Source organism: Leopardus geoffroyi, chromosome C3, assembly GCF_018350155.1.
Source record: "Leopardus geoffroyi isolate Oge1 chromosome C3, O.geoffroyi_Oge1_pat1.0, whole genome shotgun sequence".
Taxonomy (NCBI): domain Eukaryota; kingdom Metazoa; phylum Chordata; class Mammalia; order Carnivora; family Felidae; genus Leopardus; species Leopardus geoffroyi.
The window spans coordinates 52,093,612-52,107,368 of record NC_059338.1 but is presented as its reverse complement, the minus strand read 5'-3'; the positions used below and the strand labels follow the sequence as shown (position 1 = coordinate 52,107,368).

Genomic DNA, 13,757 nt, shown 5'->3' with positions numbered 1-13,757 from the left:
GTAGTTTCTTCTAAAACATGTTTGCAGTAGAACAGTAGTTTTAAAACCTTTGTTGGGGAAATAATACTCTTTTATCTTAAATAACAAAATATTAAATGACTATACAAAATACAAAACACGTGGCACTGCCTTGGTTGGAGGGTGTGTTGGGCCTGGGTGTGGGTGTGATCAGAGGCTCAAATCTCCCCTTCGTCCTTGCCCTGAGCCACTGCCATGGAGCCCCAGTGCTCTAATGGAACATAATCTAATGCCACAATAGTTTAAAACCAATGTTTTCTAGACTGAGCATAAGCCTCAGCACCTGATGCTATTTAGTTTGGATCTAATTAGCAAAGTATGAATCACCAGTCCATAAACATGGTCCCATTACATGGTGTTGTGGTTCCTCTTTCTGGCCAACTTGGCCTTTGTCCTAAACTCATGACTGGCTTTCTTAGGTGTCAGTGTGGGTTTATGAAAAATAAAGCTGTACCAATATTCCCCTATCTCAGTTTCTGTTAACTAAAAGGGGAAAATGCTTAACTTTTGAGTCTCAGCTCCCCCATCAATAAAATGAGAACCAAAAATGATACCAGATGCTATTTGTAACTTTTGAGAAGTTCTTGGGAAGGGCACATGCATAAGCATCATATTTGTTAATTTACAGTATTAAAGTTGGCCTTCCTTTTTTAGCTAAGAAAACAAGAAGGCAAAATATGGCACAGGTACTGAATCAAATCTAGAGACAATGATCTTGCATAAGATTAACTGTGGGGATGAAATAATAATCAACTTAAGTCATCACCTTAAACAGTGACCCAACCCACACTTCCTGGTTTTGGATGATTTGTTTCCGCCTGCTCGCACTCCTAAATGTGTTCTCTGAGTACGTGTGTATACACTGGGTATTGAACACTCACCTGCCATCAACAAAGTGCTAATCACTTTGTGTGCTATTTCTGATTTAATTCTCACATCAACTCAAAGAAGGAGGTATTGTTGTTCATCATTAGAAAGTGATGGGAAGTTTGGGAAGGGTTGGATGACTTTCTCCAGATCTCACAATAGATAGGAGTGAGTTAGTTCTTGCTGGTTCCATAGCTCAAGATACTAGGGGGTGGCAAATGAGGCCTCTTTAAGATCAGAAGAAATACACTGGAAATCTTAACAGAAAATTTCCCCCATAGAATACGCTCCCAGATTTCTGTGCTTGCAAGGATTGGCAGTAGGGAAGATGTTCAGCTAAGTATCTGGTAGGGTAGCTCTATCTCCAGGTACCCAAATCATCTTCAGCTCTGGGAGAAAACCTGTCACCCTCTGTCTCTCTACTTCTTGGGCAATCTGCAGTCCTTTCTCCAGAGTGACCTAATGGATAGGCATAGGAAGAAGGTTTGGAGGCACTCACCGGTAGAGACGCTGGCCGAGGTAGGGGGGCTCCGGGCTTGCTCTTTCAAAGCCACCACATTGACAATGTATTCCTCCCCCGGCTTTAGTCCTGTCTGATTGAAGGATGTTACATCACTGGGGAGCTGTGCAATCACCCCTCCTTCATTATTCTGGAGGGTGGGAGGAAGGGAGAAGCAGAAAAAGCAGAAGAGAAAATCACCGGGAGAGAAAAGTGTGAAATATTGATGGTAAATTGTGAATTAAAACTGGGGCCCACATCTATTCTTGATGCTGACAGCTGAATATCTGGGGCCAGGAAAAAGTCCCAGTAGACTCAGTAAGAATCCTGTCACTCTATGAGATTTGGCAAACGGAGAATCCATTTTCAAGAACATTTCTTTGGCCTTTCCTTAGTCTATTGAGTTTGCCAGTACAAATTGGTCATAAGGTGATGTCGATTTACTCTTGCCAAAGATTCAATGTTTGATGGTTATGGCTAACATCCATCAGATTTTTTGGCATTATTATGAGCATGCCCTTGGCTCTTGAGAAGAGTATACTTGTGTCTGTGTGCGTGTCTGTGAACATCTTCACGTATACACAACATTTTTCACACTGAGACATTTTCAGTTTTTGAATGAGCTGAACTATCATTTTGCTCTATCTGGAGTTTCTCATGGTGTTACACTGGATGAAAATCTGTCAATCTCTTGTTTTCCCTTCACCCAGATGAGTTAGGAGTCAGTGATACAACCAGCTATGAAGTACAAAGAAGAGAAAAAAGAGAGCATGGAACAAAGAGTAACACAAAGAAGAGAGGAAAGAGACAAGTCGGTGGATGAGGAAATGAGAAAGATGAACCTGATGATGTTGGGTCCAGGATCATCTACCTATCTGTTGGCATCTGTTATTATACATTTTCTATGTGTGTCCCTGGAAATGGAGGGGACAAGAAGACTCTTTGTGTCACTTCCCTCCTTCCCTATTCTTTGGACTTTTTTTTATGTCCCCCTGGAGTGCCCTATATGTAATTTATAGCCATACCCATAAATCAATGTGACACATGCCCCTCTGCCCCTTCCCCACCCCTCCTCCTTCAGCCAGTGGCGGCAACCTGCGGATCACACAGTTATTCTCTGTGGCCATGTGTTTGATCTTGGCATGCCCTGGCCAAGGTCTTATTTAGAATTTTACGTATTAGATATTAAACAGGCAAACCTAGCACAGGTTTTTTTTTTTTTTTTTTCCTGCCTCAGATCAGGGTGATAGGATTCTCTCTGCCCTGTTATACACCCAGCTTCCTACCATACATACTTTAGTGGCCATGTTAATGCAGATAAGACATATAAGAAGGTATTTGTACAGAATGCCTGTTCAAATATATTTAGCTTGCTGCGACACAACTACATCCATCTAGAAGGAAAGTCCTGATTTAGTGGACAGAACCTTGCGATAGGAAGTGGAGACCTGGGTTCTTATTTTAAGCCTGCCACCAACCAGCTATCTAATGTTCTTTAAGTTTGCTGAGTTTTAATCTCTATAAACAAACTAGACGTAGGGGCGCCTGGGTGGCTCAGTCAGTTAAGCATCGGACTCTAGCTCAGGTCATAATCTCCCGGTTCGTGGGTTCAAGCCCTGTGTCTGGCTCTGTGCTGACAGCTCAGGTCTGGATGAAGGCTCAGACTTTGTGACTCTGTGAACTTGAGGCCTTTTGTAGCTCCAGCAGTCCATTCCTTGAAGAATTTTGAAGTAAAATGATGGTGAGATCTCTGTCTTGTTAGCCAAATATGTGTCATCTGTCATTGAGTCTGATGAATGACTGAAAAAATGCTATTTGATATTGAAAGATGAAGATGGGGATAAGGCACCTGAGTGAACATTATGCTCCCACGAGTGCTACAGTTAGGGAGGGTATCAGTCGGGTCAACAAATTCTGGAAAATCGGAACTAGGCAGGCACCTCTGGCAATTTGGAAAAGTTTGTTCTAGATGAACAGAATAAAATACTTACTTCAAAGAATAGGAAGGAATCAGGATACCTTTTTAACTCAAAAACTAACAGCATAATTTGGTTAAGGGAAAAATCTTCTCAGTTAATATGTTACAAAAGGTGTTTTGGGGTTACGCATCTGACCTTCAGAGACTGAGGCCACACAAGCTGACTTTTGGTGCATCTTCTGCATGGAATGAAGCTATGTGACAGGTTCAGTCTGGCTTTCCTTGTGTCCTAAAGAGAAGCCCCACAGTTTTGAAGCTTTGGTTTTCAGACTCGCTAAAATCATAGCTTGCCAAACCCTAGAGCTGAGCAGAGAGCTGGGGCCTGGTGGCTGCTTCCCACATCCTGTCTTCCAAGGCCAGGCTGGTAGGCTCAGGGCCACTCTTGCTAGTCAGTCCCCACCATGCTTTTGTGAGCCCAGACACCACAAAGGTCCCTTTGTATCCTTAGCGGCATGGAAAGAGGTATTGGGTAGTGTCCTCCTTGAAGCCCCGGATTCCAAGTTGAGGGTACGAATACTCCACATAAGGCTGGTTAGCAGTGTGGCAGATGGGCGTTACCTTTGGAATGAAGCTGATCTCCCATCCATCGAAGGAGAATGAGAAGGGCTCCCATTGCACCTCTACAGTGGTCTCCGTGATCGTCTTGAAGTGTAGCCCTTGAGGGGTAGAGAGATCTGGAACACAGCAATGTGGGTGACCATGTCATGGCTGTCCCTGGCAGGGACAGAGAGCATCACCTGGGGCTTTGCCTGGGTACGATCCCTCCACACCACGGGTCTGCTGGGCAATCTCAATCTTACGACAAACACCGTGGGTCCCACGTGCAGGACTGGCCTGCTCTGTCGTGGCCCTGGTGCCGCTCTGTATTGGTGAATGAATACCTGAGTGAGCTTAACAAACATCATCTAATAACTACTTTTTAAATGCTTTCTATTGCATAATAGGTGACCAAAGACACCCTTTCCTTTCCTTACTAATGTGGCAAACCTTGGTATTTAATATGATGCCTTTCTCAGAGAATTTGAACACTACCTTTGGGGGCTCTAAGGATTCCTGAGAGGCAATAACATGTCCCCATTTCATACCTGGGAAGAGAGGTACAGAGACGGTTGGCTAAACATGGGGAGCAAGCCAACTTCAGAATAAAGACTAGAACACTTTTCTTGGTCATCTGACGGGCAGTCTGAGTATTCTGCTTAGCCCACATCACCAAGTCTCGGATGGTCTAAGAGTTCCATTTCACATACACAAGGAAAGCAGAGGCACACACATAGGACAATGGCGGACACTGGGAATTTGGCTCTCATTCCACTGTCTCCCTCTTTTCTCTGGTTCTCCTTCATTATTTGTCCCTTAGCTCCCTCAGTCACCTTTGCCTCACTTATCTTGTTTTTAATTCCTTTTTTAATCGCCCCCTATCTGACCCCCATCTGCACACACGCACACGCACACACGCACGGGCATGCATAGGTTCCGTGAGGTGGAGCTATGCCTGTCCTAATGGAGTTCCAAATACCAGCCCTGAAATACGGCAGCATGACTTTTCTCAGTTCTCCAGGGAGCCTGTTCCCATTTTAGCTTTGCCTCTCGTGGGATATTCCATTGGAAAACTGACAGATTCTCATCCCTCCTGTTTGGAAGCTTCCTCAGTGCTTCTGGGTTGAAAGGCAGGTTTGATTCTGAACCTACTCGAAGGCACGTCAGGTGAGTTTACATGATTTTGTCCTTGTCACCTGGGAGCTTGCCTGAGGGGATGCCCTGAATTGACATAATAAACACCGTGGGGGATGGAAACCTCATCACGGTGTGTGCACGTGGACCGGAGAGGAGACGCCTGGGAGTCGGGCCAGCCACTTGCTGTGGTGACTCATCCCGGAGCAAGGTGGGAAAAGCGGCAGATGGTGACCTGCCTCTCTGCACAATCATTGCAGATATTTAAAACTGGTTCTCAGGCACCAGAGGAATTAAAAAAAAAAAAAAAAGGTCAAATATAAACAGAGATAATTATAGGCATATTTACAGAGTCGGCATTCATAGGGGGAATCCAGTATTCTAACAAGATCTCTGTCACCTGCAAAGCAAGGGGATGGGACGATTTCTTACATTCTTTCCTCTCTGCCTGTCCCTGTCCTTCAGAGTGTGATTCAAGTCCGTGAAACCTTCAAGACCTTCTCTTTTTTCTTTGACCTCTCCTTTCTCTGAACTTCCATGGCATTTATTATCCAAATACCATCTTGTCCTTTGGGACCTACATAAAATGGACTGAGATCTCTTATCCCTTATTTGGTGATAGGTCCCATTTACTGACCCAGGGGCTTCTGTTTCATGGTTACTATCTTGTTCCAGTTTCCTGCTACCTCTAAAATCTCTGTGCAACGTAGTAAAAAGCATTTGGTCTTTGTCCCTGATTCTTGGCACACAGCTCCTAAAACTTTTGGAATCTCCAGAGCGATAAGAATATCTTTTGTATGATTGTGAGATAGCTAGATAGCTGGTTTCCAGAAAAGCCCTGTCACGATTTAAAAGATCAGAACCTTCAACCCATCTTCCAACCTCCAGGGAACAGGGGGAGACGCGCTGGAGACTGAGTTAATTACCGATGGCCGGTGATCGATTCAATCGTGCCTACATGATGAAACCTCCACAAAAATCTCTAAATATCAGGGTTGGGAGAGTTTCCAGGTCGGTGAACACGCTGAGGTGCTGGGAGGGCAAGGTGGCCAGGAAGCCACATGGAAGCCCCCACCACCACCACCCCCCCCCCCCACCCCTTGCCCTATACATCTCTTCATTTGCTTGTTCCTGAGTTGTATCCTTTATAATAAAGCAGTGCTGGTAAGTCAAGCACTTTCCCGAGTTCTGTGAATTTCTAAGGAGTTGTCCAACCCAAGGAAGGGTTGCGGGAAACTGTTGTGAGCCAATCAGAAGTGCCGGGAACAACTTTGGACCAGTGACTGGCACCTGACCGGGCAGTTCTGTGAGATATAGGCCCTAACCTGTGGGATCTGACGCTAACTCCAGGTAGATGACGTCAGAAATTGAATGGAATTGGAAGTCACCCAGCTGGTGTCTGAGAGTTGAAGAAGCAGTATTGGAAAAGATGATTTAAGAAATCAGAGGTGTCTTGGGGCGCCTGGGTGGCGCAGTCGGTTAAGCGTCTGACTTCAGCCAGGTCACGATCTCGCCGCCGTGAGTTCGAGCCCCGCGTCAGGCTCTGGGCTGATGGCTCAGAGCCTGGAGCCTGTTTCCGATTCTGTGTCTCCCTCTCTCTCTGCCCCTCCCCCGTTCATGCTCTGTCTCTCTCTGTCCCCAAAATAAATAAACGTTGAAAAAAAAAATTAAAAAAAAAAAAAAAAGAAATCAGAGGTGTCTAAAGAAAAAAAAATAACAGTGCCTTTGTTTCTTCTCCTTCTTCTCCTCCTCCTCCTTCTTCTCCTCTTTGATGTAGCCAATGTTAATACTTGGTATGCAAGCTTTTAAAAATTTTCTGTGTTTAAATAAAATACGTGTAAAACACAGATATGCACCTATAGGAATTTCTCCCTGTTCTGGAGAAAAAAGAAAAGCTCTTGCTTATGGAGAGCAGTTTAGCTGGCCTCTGCCTCTGTCTCCACCTCTCTTTCTCTCCACTGAATCTTTCTAAACTATGCTCTGGAGCTTTACTTTTATAATCAAGACGGACTCTATTTTGCTAAACAAAAGACCATGAAGAAATTATGCCACTTCTCTCTGAGGAGAAGTGGGTGTTGTCAGTGTGGTTTTAAATAAGATTTTTTTTCCCCACTCTGCTATACACTTACCATCTGTAACATACCATTTAGCACTTGCTTATTATACGTCCTATTTCATATCTCCTCGTTTTGAATCCCTAACTAGATTCAAAGTCTGCATAAGTCTCGTACTTTCTTTGACTTCTAATCAAACCCAAGCTTATAACAAGTCAGAACTCAATAATTGGTTTTTGTCCTTTTGGTTCTATAATTGATGGGAGCTGCCTGCATTTGGAAATTCTCTTAATCGGAAGTGCCTTTTTAATGATTTACCCTTTACTAAGTGGATCACGTTGTTGGAAGCCCTTTTCCTCAAGAGCAATGATTATTGCAGGCATCCCCGAAGAATTTAGAAAAGACACTGCTATCATGAATGCCCATGATCTCATGTAGGAGAAAAGAAAAATGAAGTAGGATGGGGAAATGTTACGTACGGGTGGCCACCTTGGCAGTGATGGGAAGGCTGAGGATGTTGCTAATGACAGCGTAGACGCTGATGTTGTAGGTGAGACCTGGCTCCAGCTCCGTGATGGTGACACCACTCCAATCTCCAGGTACCCGCTGCTGGAGCTGGAGGCCCCCCAGGGCCGTCGGCTGGTAAGAGATCACATATTCCGTCACTGCCATCGGCCCGTCCCATTCCAGCTCAATGGACCTGTCGCTGATACCAGCCACTCGCAAGTCCTCTGGAGGGGCAACTACCGGGAGGCAATACACAGATAGCATGAGCTCAGAGGACTGCCTTCCCCATCCTGGACTCAACTCTCTTCCTCACATCTCACCCCACATGCCTGTCTGTATGTTCGACTCCCCTCGCTGGCCTTGAGTGATTTGTAACTCCCTTTTGTTGTCTTTTCTGTGCTCGGTATTTCTATCTCCACGGGGCCCTGAGTGAGTGGTATGCTGGAGCCTGCTCTCACTGGCTTGTGAAAGTTGAATGTCAGATTTTCAGGAGTTTTTCAAGACAGCTGTCACACAGAGCCATCGTTAAAGATTAAACTTTATAAATTTACAATTAAGTAAACTGTATTAAACACAAGGTAGTAAGTACTCAAAACTCGTCCCTTTCAAGTTATTCCACTAAGTTTTACTCTTATCTACGTCCTTGAGGTGGTTTACATGTGTTGTCCCTCTCTGGTGGAGATACTGTATAATTGCATTCTACTGCAAAACTGTTCCCGACCCCATGTTTAGTGATGTATGTCATGTTGGTGTTTTGAAATTGGCCGTGGAAGGAGTATTTCCACCATGGACACTGGCAAATGCTACAAAGCCGGGTTTTTAATTTTTTCCCTTAGAGAGTTAGTTGTTACATATTTAACAGCACACAGCTGGCCAACGTTTCTGGTAGTGTAATAAGTGTATGTCATCAGATTACCCTGGGAACCAATATTTGATTTGGCAAGTGGGAATAAAGGCTTATGCCTGGTTATCTTACAAAGTATAAGAAGCCAAAACAGTAAGTTCTGGGTGCCATGGACCTATGAAGACCTTCAAATGGTTTATCGTATTATTTTCCCTTTTAAAAAGAGAGTGTTTAAGATTTGAAAGAAATGTAACTTGTGTTAAACTAATTTTTATTAGCCTTGATCTTGGGGATGATGATAAAGAGGCATTCTTGAGGGCTTTGCTTTTTCTCTCTTGTTCCACTTCTCAAATGTTACTCAAAGTATCACCCAAGAATAAACCTCACTGAAATACTCTTTCATGTATGGTTCCCTTAGGAAGTGAAGACGCACCACTAGTGTGAGTATTAAATAATTGAACCTTTGAGCCCAATTGGGGGGTGTGCCTGTCATGGGACCTGCCCAGAGATTAAATTTAAAAAAATTGGAAATATATTTAAATCATTGTAATTAACTCATAAATTTACATGTAGTGAAGACTGTAGTTAGCTTATGAGTTGCCATTGGCTTTGAGCCTCTCCTCTGAATGTTCTCACTATTTCACCTCCACAAAAGCACAGGGCTGAGCCAGCTGCCATTCACAGGATCATGTGAGTGGGGAGCACTCTTGTGCTCACACAGGTGCCCCCAGCTCCTCGGCAGAGGCAGAGATAACTAGCCCTTTAACTCAGACTCATGGGATGGAAATTAGGAACATATATTTGCGGTGTTTGGCATTTGCTTTGACTGTTTTTTCCCCAAACTATTCATTGTATAAAACCATCTAGAAAGCAGAGCTCTCTCTGATTGAAGATGGCGAATGCTGACTGAAACAAAAAAATCATAAACATTCGTTTTTTTTTCATTAATAAGACCAAAGACATGTAAATGAGATTTCAATAATTAAACTTCAAACGATCATTTATAAGCTCATATCATTTCTAATGCTGACATTATTAAAGCTTTGAAGGGTGCTGAGATCTTTGGGATAGCCTGTGTGATGCACGCCAGCCCCTGGACCAAGGCAAGATGGGTTTATATATAGAATGTGTCAGTGCTTTGCATGATTATACTGAGCATTTATTGTATCCCAGGCACAATGCCAACCATTCTTGGATTATCCCATTTCATTCTCTTACCAACACTATGAGATAGGTATTATTATCACTCCTATTTTATAGATGAGGAAACTGGCTCCCATAGTCAGCAAACACAGAAGCTAAGATTTGAATGAGGCATAATGGTTCTAGAACCTCTTAGTCAGTAAACAATTATCACTCTACATTTGCCCAGCATTTCCCGGTCTATAAAACATGTTCAGACACACCATCTAAATGAAATGTTAAGAAGTCCTTTAATGGCAGCCTTATGAGGTAGATTGGGTAGATATAACGATCCCAACTTTATAAGTGGAGAAACTGAGACCCAGGTTAAGGGACTTGCTAAAAATTCAAAGAGTTGGGTCAGAATTGGTTCTCAAACCCATATCTTCCATACCTAGCGTTCTTTCCCCTACAATTTGTAGGACAGGTTACGGATTGTGCCAGATGCCTTTTTTCATTTATACACAGCCATTTAAAGTAAATTGCAGTAAAGGAGAGTTCAGACTATTCTTTAGGACATGAATTCTGGATTGGTGCTTATCCTAGTGGTAAGAAACTTATTGTAAAAAGGATTCTCTACTGCTTGCCTCTTGCGATCCAACACAACTGATTCCAAGTTGCCTAAGTGGGACTTCTCCTGTCATAGTCACAGAAATGGCCATTCCAAATTTCAGGTCATCAATAACTCCTAGAGTGCTTGGGACGAGTCAGTGTATTCCTTTTTGGTTCATTCTCCCAGAAAATAAAGCAAATAATGATCCAAGCAGAGAATTTTGGGATTTTAAGGTAAAAAGGGAGTATAGAAGGATTTTTGATCTTGACAGCTTGACTTGGCAAGTTTTTTATCTTGAGACCTGAGCCTGGTGGTAAGCACTGCCTTCACTTGTGATGAGAAAGCAGCAATGGTGTTGTTTGTGGTGGAAGGTACTCTTGGGGCCCGTGGCTCAATGGAAGAAGCCAAGACCACCACCATTCATTCTATGCCTCAGCGGCAGCCGTGTACTGGGATGTCAGTAATTCTCCTAAAATGAAATGGTATTGAGCTATTAAAAAACACTGTAGAACAGCCATATGCCTTGATTCAATGAGTCTGGGATGGAAGCAAAATGTTCGTGGTCTTACTTTCTTTGGGATTCTGACTTCGAACTTGGGGGAAGAGCAGACAATTAAAAAGGAACAAACTGTGGCTTGAAGAAGCAGAGTTGCTTATCCGCAAAGATTCCATGCCGTTGACTTTTTAGATCTTGCCTCAGTTGTGCACATATGTGGTGAGAGCAGTTGGAATTAGTTCCACGAAGTGTCTTGCTCCAAGGAGCGAGTAATTTCAGGTACCAAAGGTTGGCTGGCTACAGTGCAGGCAGAGGCAGAGGCTGACGTTGATGGATCTCCGCAGGTCTGACTGAAGTCCAGGGAACAGCAATCTGGATTGTTTCAAGTCCCTGCTCTGGTGGTTCTTTAATCCTGCTGACTCATGGGGAGTTTTGGCCAGCTCACTGGACAGGTCCTGTGCTAACCTCCTTCACTGGGGGCAGACGTGGACAAATAGTTTAACGTGCTTCTCTACCCCACCTCTAACACTTTAAAAACTCATTTGACAGGGCTCAGCTTTCCTATCAAAAGATTATTTCTTTATGTATGTGGCTCTTAAAATTTTTATTTTTCAATTCCGCTCTAGTCAGCAGCCTGGAGAGGATTAAAGAGTGCTAGAAGTTGGTAGGAGACCAGGGTTCTCATTCTTTCTCCGCCATTAATTAGCGGTCTGGCTCTGGAAAAATCTTTCTGTCTCTCTGGACTGCTGCTTTTTAAATTTGTAACATGAGAAGCCCAGTGTAGCTTCTTTCTACGGCCTGTTTTGAGTGCTCATATTCATGCATTTTTTGTTCTATTATCTTTACACGGCCAGAGAACAGAGGCAGAAAGGTTGAGATTTTGTCCCATGGCATGCTATGAGCAAAGATCAAGGCTCAGAGTCAAATATAGTGGCCTTGTTGACACTATTCAATTGTATCCAAGCTCTAGTGGTCTAGGGGGGCTCAGAATGAAGCCCACACAGTGGGCAGCTATTTGCCATGGCCTTGCCAAACAGAAAAGAATGACACGTGCAGAGGTATATTTTGTGGCTCTCCACGAGCTCACCTTCCTTGTTCTCTCTCCTGTCCTCGCTCCTGCTGGCAAGGGAAGCAGTGACACTGTGGTGTGTGCATCTGGCCAGAAATGGCAAACAGTGGGTAAATAGCCCCCTCTCCCACAGCCTTTTCACAAAGAGCAAGCAAAGTAGCACTTTAGATAATGACCTAGATACTTCTCTGGAAGAGACCTGTAGTGTTTGGTTTGAAAGGCAGGCATTGAGAGCAGCACCTCCTGCAACGAGTGGTGGCTCCAGGGTTGCTATAGAAACAGGTGGAGGTTATGCAACTGTCCTTCCTCACATGCTTGGGGAACCTGTGAAGTAATTCATCCGGGCCTCCGGAAGTCTTCTTCAAACAGCACAGAGGTAACGTATTGGAGGTAACATGTGTTCACGGTTTGGAGTCAACCGAGCTGCGGTTATGCCAGGAGCTGCTGTGTCTTCCATGAGTGGCCAGGTGGGTTTATCTACCGTTCAGTCTGGATCTAGGGTCAGGTTAAGATTTTGTTTGCAAATTGACCCATTTCTGTAGACAAGCAGGGTCAAGAACATGGCAGGTATGTAGAGCCCAGCAAAGATCTACTCTGTTGAGAAGCATGTGGGCCACAGAATAGCCATCCACAGCAATGGCTCAAGCCAACCCTTAGCATCCTCTGATGGGGCTTCGTGGAGCCTCGTCCTGTGGATGGAACCTAGGGCCATGTTTCACCCTCCCCTTCCCAGCGACTACCTACCGACGTGGGATTTAAACAAAGGCTTAACTTAGTGATGAGGCTTAACTTCTACTTGAATCTTCCTTTGGAACAATTGGTATAACAGCTATTTGTGTTTTTAGAAAGATAGTTCAGTAAACAAAATTGGGAGGCTAAATGAGATAATTGAATATGGAAAAAAATGAAGGAACGTGAAAGATTCTTTTCCTTAGCAGTGTGTTATTGCCTTGCTTTTTTCGTTTTTTTGTTTTTTGTTTTTTCATTACTGCCATTGATCTTTTGAGAGAATTTAAGTTGAAGTCACAACTCAGGGAACCTTGTCCGACTAGTCTGTTTATCTGGGTGGGGGTCCCTGGCGATGTTGAAGAACAAAAAGCTACTGAAGTTGACCTTCCAGGGGACCGTCCATCAGAAGGCTTAAAAACATTTGTTACGATTTTCATTTTTAAATCTTCCCAGTGGTCAATCGGAACCACTGTTATGGATTCGATCGTAAAGGGAAAGGATCGAGATCAGTCACTTCACCTGCTACAAAAACAAAATGTGTCAGCAAGAGTCACTGATGTAGTTAGAAGAGGATGAGCAATAAAAGTGAGAGGATGAAAATAATCTGCTTTCAGCTGAAAAGAACTATCTCCCGTGAGATATTAATATTTTTCCCACTGCTGGATTTAGATGTTCATTTCAGGACAGCACCTTTGTATCAGCTTCCACAAGGTAAGACTACAGATGGGGCTGGTTCCAATTCGCTCAATGTCATCTGGCACAAAGCAAGTCACAGCCTTTTAATATTCTGTACTAATTGGTAGAATGTGAGTTGTTGCTTGATGCTGTTAGGACTTTATTCCTGTTTACATTTCATTCCTTGCCTGTAAAGACTTTTTTTTTCCACGTGGACACTAGATCATTTCATAAATGAATAACCGCTGGCAATACGTAAGTTCTGACATAACCAGAGTGCCTAGTGAGTCTGTGCAGTAGCATTGGGAAGGACGTGTCCCTGGAATATGGCAACAGGTGAGGGGATATTTTGGGGCAGGTGGAGCTCGTGGAAACCCCCTGAGTTAGTGGCCAGTCCCACGGTGTGGCCCTCTGCTTTCTTCTGCCTCAAGGACAGTGCAATGCTGCCACCATTATTACCATTGTCGTTCCAGTCGCAGAGGTAAGATCCAACTTTCAGCCAAACTTGACTTTCTTGGTGCCTGCCCTTTCCCCCCTTAAATCTGCCTAGTCAACTGTGACTGACTCAAGAAACCAGCTTTCTTGTAAAGCAAATGAGCACGGCCCAACAGGGAA

At 43.9% G+C, this 13,757-nt stretch overlaps 1 protein-coding gene across 1 annotated transcript in view; it reads right to left on the bottom strand.

The window, feature by feature from the left end:
- TNR (tenascin R) overlaps window positions 1–13,757 on the bottom strand; it is a 410,039-nt gene that overhangs the window by 67,148 nt on the left and 329,134 nt on the right. The window contains exons 5-7 of the mRNA XM_045452824.1: window positions 7,567–7,830; window positions 3,921–4,036; window positions 1,385–1,535 (exon numbers count right to left, since the gene is read on the bottom strand). Of these exons, the coding sequence (XP_045308780.1) occupies window positions 1,385–1,535; window positions 3,921–4,036; window positions 7,567–7,830 (531 nt within the window). The remainder of the gene's footprint in view (window positions 1–1,384; window positions 1,536–3,920; window positions 4,037–7,566; window positions 7,831–13,757) is intronic.